At 42.3% G+C, this 13,633-nt stretch overlaps 1 protein-coding gene across 6 annotated transcripts in view; it reads right to left on the bottom strand.

Moving 5' to 3' along the window:
* Positions 1-12,907, bottom strand: part of UAP1 (UDP-N-acetylglucosamine pyrophosphorylase 1) — a 37,859-nt gene extending 24,952 nt beyond the window's left edge. For 5 of the 6 annotated variants that reach the window (XM_060033277.2, XM_060033287.2, XM_060033296.2 and 2 more), the window contains exons 1-2: positions 12,707-12,832; positions 4,758-5,094 (exon numbers count right to left, since the gene is read on the bottom strand). In XM_060033277.2, the coding sequence (XP_059889260.1) occupies positions 4,758-5,037 (280 nt within the window). In that variant the 5' untranslated portion in view covers positions 5,038-5,094; positions 12,707-12,832. Of the gene's footprint in view, positions 1-4,757; positions 5,095-12,706 lie in introns of all 6 variants that reach the window. The other variant, XM_060033320.1, reaches the window with a different exon arrangement.
* Between the last annotated feature and the right edge of the window lie 726 nt (positions 12,908-13,633).

Raw genomic sequence — 13,633 nt, 5'->3', positions numbered from 1 at the left:
CTTTCTCCAATTCTTCTTTCCATCTGTGGACCTGATAACCCATCTAATCACTATGTCTTAAAAGTAGCATTGAGACCATGCTTGCCAGGGGTACATTTCCAGGCAGATCTACATTTACATCTCATCTCCATCTAGCCACAACTATTATAACCAATTATAATACAATCCATAAATATTTGTGATAAAAAGGTGTTTCTGCATTAACTTCTTCCTGCTGTATGCATCTCACTTATGAACAGACAGAGAAAAACAAGAGGAAAGAAAGCAGTCCCTAGAGTATCAAAGCCAGCTTCAATTCAAGAACTAAATAAATGTAGCTACAGCTGTTGTTAACAATACCAAATCGTATGGGGCTGAAGTATTCATCCATTTCATCTGTGTTACTACAATAAAACTGCAATGTTTATCAAAAGTGTGTAACACATAAATTAGTACCTGTCTTATAATGACAGATAAAATACTTCTTGAAATTAAGCAGGCCAATAAAATTCAGTAAGCCTTTTAGTTACATGGCAATATACATGATTTCAAACTGTATGGGTCATAACATAAATTTTATACAGGCAGCACTGCACCTATTTGAAAAATGTTAACTGATTATAAACGTATTTAACCCATGTGACAATTAGGAAATTATGAACTTCTATCCCAAAACTTCTGCAAATATATGGAAAAAAAACTGAAAAGTACATTACTATATCATCTTTTCATTACAGGTCACTAGAGTTAATTACCTTCCCACAGAAATCAGGACCTAACACACACTAAATCAGAAGTTTAAAAATAAAAAAAAAAATCAAGCCAGAATGAGCCATTTCCAGGGCAGGGGTATACCTCTCTCCTTGGGGAGTCATGCATGTTAGCCCAACAGAGTCCGAGCACTTTTCCTGATAACATTTACAACAAACAGAGGGAAGAGTTTACAGTGGCCTCTCACAGGTCAACTGCTTCCTGGATAACTTCCTGCTTGGACTAGCTCCTCTCATACATACTCTTTGATTTGGGCACGTGCCTGAAACAAGGAGCACCTGTGCCAACAGGTGCTTCTGATGTAGAGCATTCCCAGAGCTTTCTATCTAAACTTTCAGCACTCCTGGACAAGGGGTGGGGTAAACAGGCTATTCAACTGGTGGAAATGAAGAAAGACTATACACAAGAGAGGAGATATTTTAAGTCTTTAATTTTTAATCACATTTTACAGGTGAAACAATTATTTTATGGATTAACTACTTCCCCAAAATATTAAGCACAAAAAGTAGACTAATAAGGGAAATCTCTATTTGAACTGGTTTTAGATACTGGGGGATTATTGTGAATTTCATTAGGTATAATAATGGCATCGTAATTAGGAAGAAAATGTCCTTATACTTAAGAGATGTATACTGAATTTTATGAGGGTAAACATAATGTTTGCAAGTTGCCTTAAAATACTACAGCAGAGAAAAATGAAAGAGGGATAAAGCAAAATTAACAAAATTTTCATAATTATTTAATTAAGGTAATGCATATATAGAAGTTCATTATACTATTTTTTGTCTCCAAATATCTGCTTCCAAATATGCTTGAAATTTTTCATAATAACGATTTCTGGAGCAGGCTACAAGACTATACATAAACTATAATCCTAATGTATGTGTGTGTATATAAGAAAATACTATAAAATACTACTAGCGAGTATTTATCTCTAGATTGTGGGACAGCAGAGATTTATCTTTTTTCCTTTGTAATTCTTAGTATTTTCCAACTTCTCCAAAATAAGTATGTGTTACTTTTAAAATAAAACAAATCTGTTAGAAATATCACTGCACTAGATTTCAGGAAATGTAGAGGAGGATAATGTCATGAATACATTTTTTCTAAACAATCCATTTACTTTTCTACAATGCTATATAGATTAATTTTTTAAATGTCTCACAGGTAAAAAAAAAAAGGCTAACACTGAATATTAATTTCTTATTATAACACAGAATTACAAGATTGTTTTGTGTTCAGTTTAAGCATGCATTTCTTTTAATGAAGAACGGGATTTTTTTTTAAGCAAATATATTTTCCCAGTGTGAATATCTTTTCTAAAATGATATTCTCATTGAAGCTGCTGAACTACTTCTTCCAAGACCTCAGTTTTGTAAGATAGAGGTTTTTCAGTTACCACTCTACATTCCATTTTCTACAACTGGCCAGAACACTTCAAGAATTAAATCAAAACAAGATCTCTCTTCAATAAAAAGCACAGTGGTAGCTTACGTATTTATCCTTCACCAATAATTTTCCACCCTAGGTGTTAAAATGTCTAAGGTCAATAGCCACCAGACACTTTGAAATTACTGTACAATGCTTTTATTTCCCCTATCCTGGGGCAGTGGGATGGGGGCAGGCGCAGTGGGGGCTGGTGGGGGAGGTTGTCTTTGATACAATTATCAGGAATTTCCTACTATCTGAAATAAAGCATTGGAATCTTTGCAATGGCAATCTCTTTCCTTTGATAACTTACTGCAGAAACTTCCTTTTGTTATGAATTTGCACACATATGGCAGTTTCTACCTAATGAAAATGTTGTTAACGTCAGTTAAAAAGTCTCCCTCTCCACCCCTACTGCTTAAGCCACAAATAAATATTCTTCCCTTGCCAGCAAGCCAAAAGGAAGTTTGCTTTGCACCTTCTTATACTAGACTTGCTTGTAACAGTTCTGGATTTTAATCTAAATGAGAAGTCATAAATGTGGACTTTTAGTTCCACAGATTCCAACAAAAAGGCCATAAAGAAGAGACTCAAACTATAGACTCAAACTATAGTCTTGACTGTTGCTCATGGTCCCCATTATACAAGGCCAAAGCTTGGCTTTCCATAAGAGTTAATTCTAAGACTTTATCTCCATAAAATCACAAGGAGAAATATAGGCAGCTGTAATACCAGAGGGTAAGAAGAGGTCCTGTGTGGCTTTTGGTGAAACCCAGGGAGGGAGGGAAAGATTAATGAATCCAAAGTTAGTGGGGGTCACTACTGTCCTCCATTCAGAAGGATCCATCTGGAAGCCACTCTCTCACATCTTAGTGGCAGAGCCCTGCTCTAAGTAAGAAGCGAGGTTAGCCACTACCAAGCATTTTAAATACGAAAGGGCCCTCCTTGAAGATCATCCAATTATTTTCAATGTTTTCAATCTTCAACCCCTTTTAAGTAAAACTTCATGTAAAGAGGTTTATTTGTTTATGTATCAAATACATAAAAACAGGTCAAAGTAGAACTGCTCCTGGAGTGGGGAGATGAAGGGGCTGGAGACCTACCTGTTTAGTATCTGTTCCCCCCTCTCCACAGTTTCACCAGCAGTTGAAACCCTAGAGGTCTTTGGAACAGTTTGAAAAACAGTAGATCTGTAAGCCCAGAGAAAGACATGAAGATAATGGCAGAGAAGAAGGTTCATAATGGCAGTTATGTTTCTTTTTTGGGGGGTTGCAGGGAGTGCCAAAAAGCGAAAGACAATAAAAATACCCATAGTGTGGTGCAAATTTAGACTATAAACCATATCTATAAAAGTAAATATGTATATAATCAAGTACTAGGTGGCAATGTGGACAAATAAAAACATAGATTTGATGAGGTTATGGGCAATTTCTCTACCGTAGTTCTGTTACTTTGATATTATTTTTGCGATAGAGTAATGTTTTTTTAAAAAGGAAAAAGTATTAGTCCAATCTGTTCATTCAACAACTGAGGAAATGAGGTCCAGATTTGACAACAGCATGTACAAACACTCAAGGGCCTGCAATATTTAGTCACTTTTACTTATGGAGGAGTAGTAGATTATAAAAACCACAGTTCTTAACCCTACCAAAAAAAGCTAAATTTTAGCTATTTTGCCACTGTCAAAAGCACTCATTAGTACTAGTTATGGGGACAGATTTTATGATATGCTTTAGAGGAAAAAGCATTGGGGAAATTCAACAAACATTTATCGACCAACATATAACTGCAAAACACTGCTCTAAATATGCTATGTGACATACATAGACACCTAGGACACGGGTTGCTCTTTCAAAGTTTACAATGTAATGATGAAGACAGACATAAACAACCCTTATTATAAGAAAAAATGAAAGACGAGCATGGACAAACAATTTCAACCTGGGACACTGACAGAAAGGTGACAGATGAAAGAGTATGTGTGGTGAACCTTGGAGAATGAGTGTAAGTTTCCCAAGTGGCACAGCCACCTCACTGCACAGCTCCAGGAGACGGGTGGCGTCACAAGGTGATCCAGCTACATGGAGAAGGGGTAAAGGCCAGACCCAGCTAAGGACGAGCATGAGCAAAGGCAGGAAAGGCATACTAGAATGTTCAGAGAAAGGTGAATAACAGGGTCCAGCTGAAAGGTGTGGGGCAGTAGCAGTGGAGAGAAACATAAGAGACAAGATTGGATAGGGCCGTGTTAGGGAAGGGTTTTGGAGTAAGCTAGCATAAACTGAATCATTCAGTTTGTGCTTCAGGAAGGGAAATCTAATAGAAGTACGGACACTGAGAAAGGAAAGAGACTTAGAGGCAAATTATGACTTGAATGAGAAGAGCCTTGAAGCAGGCACCAGAAATGAAAAGAGAATGGAGAGACGGGCAACAGGAGCCACTGCGGCCTCTTGGCCACACAATCTGTCACTCTCAGATCAGTCACCTGGCTTAAGGTCTTAAGGAAGTGAAAATACTGTTACTTTAATGGTTTTAGTACATCTCATAATAAGCCTTAGAGCAAATCTTCCCAGGCTCAGTACCTTCACTTTCCCAGGCCTGCAGCTGATCGTGATCCCTGGTAGCGCTGCCCAACACCTCTCGAGGCACAGCTTCCATCCGTGAGTCCACTTTCTCTGGCTGGGAAGAATGGTTAAATCCTTCAATGGCCTTTTGGAAAAAGAAGTTCAGCTCCTCAAAGTTCGTGGCCTGGAGCTCTGTGAAAAGTTCTACCTGTTGGGCTTCTTCCAGCTCATTCCAGAATTGCAATAGGTGTTCTTGCCCAGCTTTGGACAACCTGAGTTTGAGGTCATTAACATTCATAATGCTCTGGTAGCCAAGTTTTGTGATAACTGGGGTGTAATTTCTGCACCTGTAAACCTGAAAGAGAAAAGAAATGAAGAGCAGGTCAAAGTCCAACCTCAAAACCTGAGATTTTTCCTGCTAAAAATAAGTACATTAAAAAAAAGGGCTTCCCTGGTGGCGCAGTGGTTGAGAGTCCGCCTGCCGAGGCAGGGGACACGGGTTCGTGCCCCAGTCCGGGAAGATCCCACATGCCACGGAGTGGCTGGGCCTGTGAGCCATGGCCGCTGAGCCTGCGCATCCGGAGTCTGTGCTCCGCAACGGGAAAGGCCACAACAGTGAGAGGCCCGCATACCACAAAAAAAAAAAAAAAAAAATCTTGGGAGTTCCCTGTGGTCTAGTGGTTAGGACTCAGCGCTTTCACTGCCAGGGCCCGGGTTCAATCCCTGGTCGGGGAAGTAAGATCCTGCAAGCCCCACAGCATGGCCAAAAAAATTTTTTAATAAAATAAAAAAAAATTTTTCAACACTTGATGTTAAGGAAATTCTACCTTTCCATCATGATCATACTCATAAGAGATCAAACTTGTAAGACAATGCTAATTATTCTTATATACCAGGCACTGCACCAAGTACTTTACCTACACGGTCTCATGTAATTTTCAACAACTCTATGACATAAATACTATATCATCGCTTTACAGTTGAGGAGAATGAGGCACAGAGAGGCAAAGCAACCCGGCTGACTGGTGGAGCTAGGGTGTGAATGCAGACAGTCTGATCCCAGGTCTCTAGTTGCCTCTATACTACTCTGACCACTCAGCTACTACTGAAAGAACACTTGACTGTTTAATATTTCAACCCTTCTCCTTTTATCTCTAAGGACAGAAACACAGAATTCAGAATACAACAATATCAAGAAGACAGGAACCCTATAATTATAAAAAATACATTTTAGGGCTTCCCTGGTGGCACAGTGGTTGAGAGTCCGCCTGCCGATGCAGGGCACACGGGTTTGTGCCCGGGTCCGGGAGGATCCCGCATGCCACGGAGTGGCTGGGCCCGTGAGCCATAGCCGCTGGGCCTGCACATCCGGAGCCTGTGCTCCGCGGCGAGAGAGGCCACAGCAGTGAGAGGCCTGCGTACCGCAGAAAACAAACAAACAAACAAAAATAAAACATTTTATTTAAAGAGCAACTTCCACAAAGAAGCAATAAAATATATCCACTGTCTTTACTAAGAATTGAGCCCTAGGAGATTGGTCCAAGATGGTGGAAAAGAAGGATGTGCGCTCACTCCCTCTTGCGAGAGCACCAGAATCACAACTGCTAAACAATGATCGACAGCAGGACACTGGAACTCACCAAAAAAGATGCCTCACATCTAAGGATGGGGAGAAACCACAATGAGATGGTAGGAGGGGCGCAATCACAATAAAATCAAATCCCATAGTCGCTGGGTGGGTGACGCACAAACTGGAGAACACTTATACCACAGAGGTCCACCCAATGAAGTGAAGGTTCTGAGCCCCACATCAGGCTTCCCAAACTGCGGGTCGGCAAGAGGAGGAGGAATTCCTAGAGAATCAGACTTTGAAGGCTGGTGGGATTTGATTGCGGGACTTTGACAGGATTGGAGGAAGTGGAGACTCCACTCTTGGAGGGCACACATGAAGTAGTGTGCGCATCGGGACCCAGGGGAGAGAGCGGTGAGCCTACGGGAGACTGAACTGGACCTACCTGCTAGTGTTGGAGGGTCTACTGCAGAGGTGGGGGGGGGGGGGGGCTGTGACTCACCAAGGGGACAAGGACACTGGTGGCAGAAGTTCTGGGAAGTGCTCCCTGGCGTGAGCCCTCCAAGAGTCGGCCATTAGCCCCACCAAAGAGCTCCACTGGTAGGCTCCAGTGCTGGGTCTTCTCAGGCCAAACAACCAACAGGGAGGGAACCCAGCCCCACCCATCAGCAGACAAGCAGATTAAAGTTGTACGGAGCTCTGAGCAACACCCAGCTCTACCCACCACCAGTCCCTCCCATCAGGAAGCTTGCACAAGCCTCTTAGATAGCCTCATCCACCACAGGGCAGACAGCAGAAGCAAGAAGGACTACAATCCTGCAGCCTGTGGAAGGAAAACCACATTCACAGAGAGACAGACAAAGTGAAAAGGCAGAGGACGTTGTACCAGATGAAGGAACAACTAAATGAAGTGGAGATAGCAAACTTCCAGAAAAAGAATCCAGAATAATGATAGTGAAGATGATACAGGACCTCAGAAAAAGAATGGAGGCAAAGATCGAGAAGATACAAGAAATGTTTAACAAACTCCTAATAGAATTAAAGAACAAATAAACAGAGATGAACACTACAATAACTGAAATGAAAAATACACTAGAAGGAATCAACAGCAGAATAACTGAGGCAGAAGAACGGATAAGTGACGTGGAAGACAGAATGGTGGAATTCACTGCTGCGGAACAGAATAAAGAAAAAAGAATGAAAAGAAATGAAGACAGCCTAAGAGACCTCTGGGACAACATTAAACACAACAACATTTGCATTATAGGGTCCCAGAAGGAGAAGAGAGAGAGAAAGGACCTGAGAAAGTATTTGAAGAGAATATAGTAGAAAACTTCCCTAACACGGGAAAGGAAATAGCCATGCAGGTCCAGGAAGCACAAAGAGTCCCAGGCAGGATAAACCCAAGGAGAAACACGCTAAGACACACAGTAATCAAACTGACAAAAATTAAAGACAAAGAAACATTATTGAAAGCAACAAATTGAAGAATAAAAACCATATGATCATCTCAATAGATGCAGAAAAAGCTTCTGACAAAATTCTACACCCATTTATGATAAAAACTCTCCAGAAAGTGGGCATAGTGGGAAACTACCTCAACATCATAAAGACCATATACAACAAACACACAGCAAATATCATTCTCAATGGTGAAAAACTGAAAGCGTTTCCTCTAAGATCAGGAACAAGACAAGGATGTCTACTCTTGCCACTATTATTCAACATACTTTTGGAAGTCCTAGTCGCAGCAATCAGAGAAGAAAAAGAAGTAAAAGGAATACAAATTGTAAATGAAGAAGTAAAACTGTCACTGTTTGCAGATGACATGATACTATATGTAGAGAATCCTGAAGATGCCACCAGAAAATTACTAGAGCTAATCAATGAATTTGGTAAAGTTGCAGGATACAAAATTAATGCACAGAAATCTCTTGCATTCCTATACACTAACAACAAAAGATCAGAAAGAGAAATTAAGGAAACAATTCTTAATTTCACCATTGCAACGAAAAGAATAAAATACCTAGGAATAAACCTACCTAAGGAGGTAAAAGACCTGTACTCAGAAAACTATAATACACTGATGAAAGAAATCAAAGATGACACAAACGGATGGAGAGATATACCATGTTCTTGGATTGGAAGAATCAATATCATGATAATGACCATACTACCCAAAGCAATCTATAGATTCAGTGCAATCCCTATCAAATTACCAGTGGCTTTTTTTACAGAACTAGAACAAAAAAATCTTAAAATTTGTATGGAGACACAAAAGATCCCGAATAGCCAAAGCAGTCTTGAGGGAAAAAAAATGGAGGAATCAGGCTCCCTGACTTAAGACTATACTACAAATCTACAGTAATCAAGACAATATGGTACTGGCACAAAAGCAGAAATATAGATCAATGAAACAGGATAAAAAGCCCAGAGATAAACCCACGCACTTATGGTCAATTAATCTATGATAAAGGAGGCAAGGATATACAACGGAGAAAAGACAGTCTCTTCAATAAGTGGTGCTGGGAAAAATGGACAGCTACATGTAAAAGAATGAAATCAGAACACTCCCTAACACCATACACAAAAATAAACTCAAAATGGATTAGAGACCTAAATGTAAGACTGGACACTATAAAACTCTTAGAGGAAAACATAGGAAGAACACTCTTTTTGATCCACCTCCTAGAGTAATGGAAATAAAAAGAAAAATAAACAAATGGGACCTAATGAAACTTAAAAGCTTTTGCAAAGCAAAGGAAACTATAAACAAGACGAAAAGACAACCCTCAGAATGGGAGAAAATATTTGCAAACGAATCAACAGACAGAGGATTGATCTCCAAAATATGTAAATAGCTCAAGCAGCTCAATATTAAAAAAAAAACTCAACCAAAAAATGGGCAGGAGACCTAAACAGACTTTTCTCCAAAGAAGACATACAGATGGCCAAGAAGCACATTAAAAGGTGCTCAACATCACTAATTATTAGAGAAATGTAAATCAAAACTACAATGAGGTATCACCTCACACCAGTTAGAATGGGCATCATCAGAAAATCTACAAACAACAAATGCTGGAGAGGGTGTGGAGAAAAGGGAACCCTCATACACTGTTAGTGGGAATGTAAATTGATACAGCCACTATGGAGGTTCCTTAAAAAACTAAAAATAGAATTACCATATGACCCAGCAGTCCCACTACTGGGCATATACCCAGAGAAAACAATAATTCAAAAAGACACATGCACCCCAATGTTCATTGCAGCATTATTTACAATAGCCAGGTCATGGAAGCAACCTAAATGCCCATCGACAGACAAATGGATAAAGAAGATTTGGTACATATATACAATGGAGTATTACTCAGCCATAAAAAGGAACGAAACTGAGTCATTTCTAGAGACGTGGATGGATCTAGAGACTGTCATACAGAGTGAAGTAAGTCAGAAAGAGAAAAACAAATATCGTATATTAACGTGTATATGTGCAATCCAAAAAAATGGTACAGATGAACCAGTTTGCATGGCAGAAATAGTGACACAGATGTAGAGAGCAAACGTATGGACACCAAGGGGGGAATGTGGTGGGTGGCAGTGGGATGAACTGGGAGATTGGGATTGACATGTATACACTAATACGTATAAAACAGATAATAAGAACCTGCTGTATAAAAAATAATTTAAATTTAAAAAAAAAAGAATTGAGCCCTAAAGGACAAGCAATACACACATAACAATCAAGTGATATGGTAATGCTTTTTAAGAGCATTCCATGATAATCCAGCCAAATGTTAATAGTAATAAAAAATAGGAGAAAGAGGAAATATTTAATCTACTCAGCTAATACAGATAAATGCAAGAGAAGGCAGGCATTGTCCAGAAAGAGTTCACAAAGGAAATATGATCTAGCTGTGCCTCAACGGTTGAACAGATTATATAGACAAGATTAGGAAACAAGCAGAGCCTGGTGGCCATGGTAAGTAAACATGTGTAGGATGGAGAGCAGTAAGAAAGTTCAAGTTTTATGTAGAATGATGGGAAATGATGTAGGTTAGGGCTAACCCATGAAGAGCCTTGAAAACTAAGCAAAGGAATTTAGCCCAAACAGAGTAGGTAACAGGAAGCCAACACAGATTACTAAACAGGGCCGTTCCACCATGCTTTAGAGAGATGAGAGAAAAGAGCATGGCACAAAACAGACTGTAAGGAGGGACAACTAGAAGCAGGAAAACAAGTTAAAAGACAATTGCAGGTGTGAAAAACCAAAGAGCAACCAGATTTGTTGCAGAGGAAATAAGAGTGAAAGGGATAAATTTGAGACACACTGGGAAGAATCATCACTGCATTATAATTGCTTAGCTTAGATATAAAGGACAGAGGAAAAGTAGGTATCAAAGAAAAAGCAAGAATCTTCTCATGTAAGAATAGTAAAAGGCAATATACAAGGTAGTTGAGAGCAAAATTCTGGAGTTCAGCTGAATTACTTAATTTCCCTATGCCTCCATTTCCCCACCTGTAAAGTGGGATTAATAATACTCTCTATCTCATGAGGACTATTAAACATCAAACACCATTTACAAACTCAGGTTAAGAGAACCTACATCTGTGGGTCCCTTGAAGGGGCAATAACAACAAACACTACCATATATATGGCAGCACGATTCTTATTGCTTTATAGATAGCTGCTAATCCTCAAAACAACTCTAAGGTACTGTTATTGGGATTACTTTACAGAGGAAGAAATTGAGCCACAGAGATAACTTGCTCAAGGTCCAAAACCAGTAAAGTGACGGAGCTAGGATTCAAACCCTAACAGCCTGACTCCTAAATTCATGCTCTTAACCATCATGCTATACTGACTCTCAAGAGAAAGACTCTGTTATCTCCATGTGCATGTGCATGTGCGTATATGTGTAAGAGAGGGGTGGCAAGAGAAAGAGAAACAGGTGATTTGTACTTTATTCAAAAATACAGACACAGTTGATTTTCTTATACCTGACTCACTTTGCAAAACTGAGTTCATAAGCCAACAGAATGGAGAAAGGAAGAAAATGTACAGGACAAGTAGGAGAGGAACTTTACAGGATGAACCAGATATAACCACCTCCATGCCACAAAAATCGTATTATTTTCTCCATTAATTCTGATAAGAGGTGTGTGCGTGTGTGTAATGGGTAAGCAGTAGTGAATAAGAGAATCAGACAAGGATTTTTACTTTGACAACCAAAGTCTGAAAAAGTTGAAGATCTAGAAATTATGACAGAACTTGCTATGTGACATATTTGGCAGTAGCCCACCATTATCAAACATAACTTTATCAGAATTTAAATTCCAGTTTAAAAGATATTTAGTATTTCCCCCTCCTCTTCTGGTCTCCTTCCTACCTCTATCTCTGCAGCTATATTATGTCCCCCAAATTGATAAGTAACCTCTTAGAGCGTTTGAAAAATAGTCATGGGGAGGAGCCATAACCATTGAATGCTTTAAATGCTTCACAGCACAGCCTATTAAGTCTTTTTTAGCCCAAGCTAAGTGAGGCAACTCAGTAACAGTGAAGGAACAGAAACTGCCTTCTGTCCACACCTAGTTAATTTCACCAGAAAGCCCTTAAACTAAAGGCACTACATAATAACATACACACATTATCACAATCACTATTCCCTTATTTCAGATTTCATAAACCATGTACAAATAAATATAGCATAGGGTCAGGCCAAACTTAACAAAATCTTCGGGAAGCCATACAGCACATGTGTGCTCTGAACCCTCCAATCCCATGTTGCTGCTTGGCCAAGCCAGGGAAAAGCCAGAAATTTCAACCCTCTTCCATCATCAGTATTAAAACAAAACGGCAAGTAGGTTTTGTCCCACTCTCATGGCCCCCACAAGTATCTCCAATCCTTACCATCAACGCTTTCAGAGTCTTTTCCTCATATACTCAGGACACCCCAACTCACTCCCACCGCACAGTTCCAACGACTTGTCCCCACTGTAGGCCCCCCAAGCTTGGCAAAACTGTCCACAAGGCCCTAGCCTGAGAACCTCAAGGCCCCCATCCCGGGTCCAGGCGAGGCTCCACTCCCAACCTCTTGACAAACCCCAGATTGCAGACACTGCCCATGTGGGCGCCCTCATGCCAGCTCTCCCAGCAGGGTCGCCGAAGCTGAGAAGCGCTGCGGGCCACACGGGAGCAGTGTGGGTGGGCAGCGCGCTCCTCGGTGTGTGCCAGGTTGCTGGCTCTTTGCACGTACGTGCGCCTCGTGTCCACGTCGCGCGCGTGGCCGTGGAAGCGGGTGCGTGGCGGCACCAGGTCCCCACCCGCCCCGGGTCCCGAGTCCCGCCGTCTCCTCCAGGGTGGCAAGAGTAGACAGCGACTGAGCTGGGAGTCCCTCACCTCTCTCGGCGCGACCACAGCTCCGCCCAGCTCCGGCTCCTTCGGCGCGGCCACTCATCGGCGTCCAGCGCCCGCTCCGAATATATACCCTCATCCGTGGGGCCGGGGCGGCAGGGCGGGCCAGGAGCTGGGGCCAGGAGCTGGGGCCAGGGGGAGCGCCGGCCCCAGCCACCCCGCCCCTCCGTCGCCGCGACGAGTGGCTGCCCGCGCGGGGAGGAGTCGCAACCACCCGCCCAGACACGTCAGCGCCCACAGCGCAAGCGACGAGGCGGGCGCGGAGAGGAGCGCCGCGAAGGAGCGGGGCGGGGAGGGGCGGGGCCTCTCGCGTCACTCATTCTCCAGTCCAATGGGGATGGCGCGAGGGGCCTGTCAGTAGGTGGCCCCGCCCCCCAGCGTCCTCGCGGCTGGGAGGGGTGTACTTTGCGTTCGCTGGGTGGGGCGAGTTCCGAGCCCAGCGGTGGTATCACGGTTAGGCCTTAAGATCCCTGACGTCACTGTGTTGTTCCTCGAGGTGCCGTCCTGCGGCTCCTAGTCTTCCCTGTGGCCCCACGGCTCGGGGCGCCCCCCTTTTCCCAAAACGGACAGCGGAGCTGGACTGGGAGCTGCGTCATCCGGGTGGCGTGTGTCCGACCACCCACACAGAGGGTTGCGAAAGCGCGGCAGCCGCCGACGTCTCTGCGCAGAACCCCAGGGGCGGGCCTGGCGCGCCCTCTGACCTTGCGCCACTATTTCGTCTTAAGCTGGCCAGGTAGTCGGGGCCCTGACCGTCTTTCTGTTCTATGGTGTTTGGGGTCGCAAACACGTGAAGCCAGACCCATTTACCTTTGCACAAATGGGCACCAAAAAAAAAAAAGAGGAAATGCAAGCAAATTTATTAGGTAACCTGAGAAAATGAAAAGCGCGCGCCATAGAGAGGTAAGCCCGATG

This window comes from Delphinus delphis, chromosome 1 (assembly GCF_949987515.2).
Source record: "Delphinus delphis chromosome 1, mDelDel1.2, whole genome shotgun sequence".
Taxonomy (NCBI): domain Eukaryota; kingdom Metazoa; phylum Chordata; class Mammalia; order Artiodactyla; family Delphinidae; genus Delphinus; species Delphinus delphis.
Note: the sequence above shows the minus strand (reverse complement) of the source record. Positions and strands in the feature narration are given on the sequence as shown.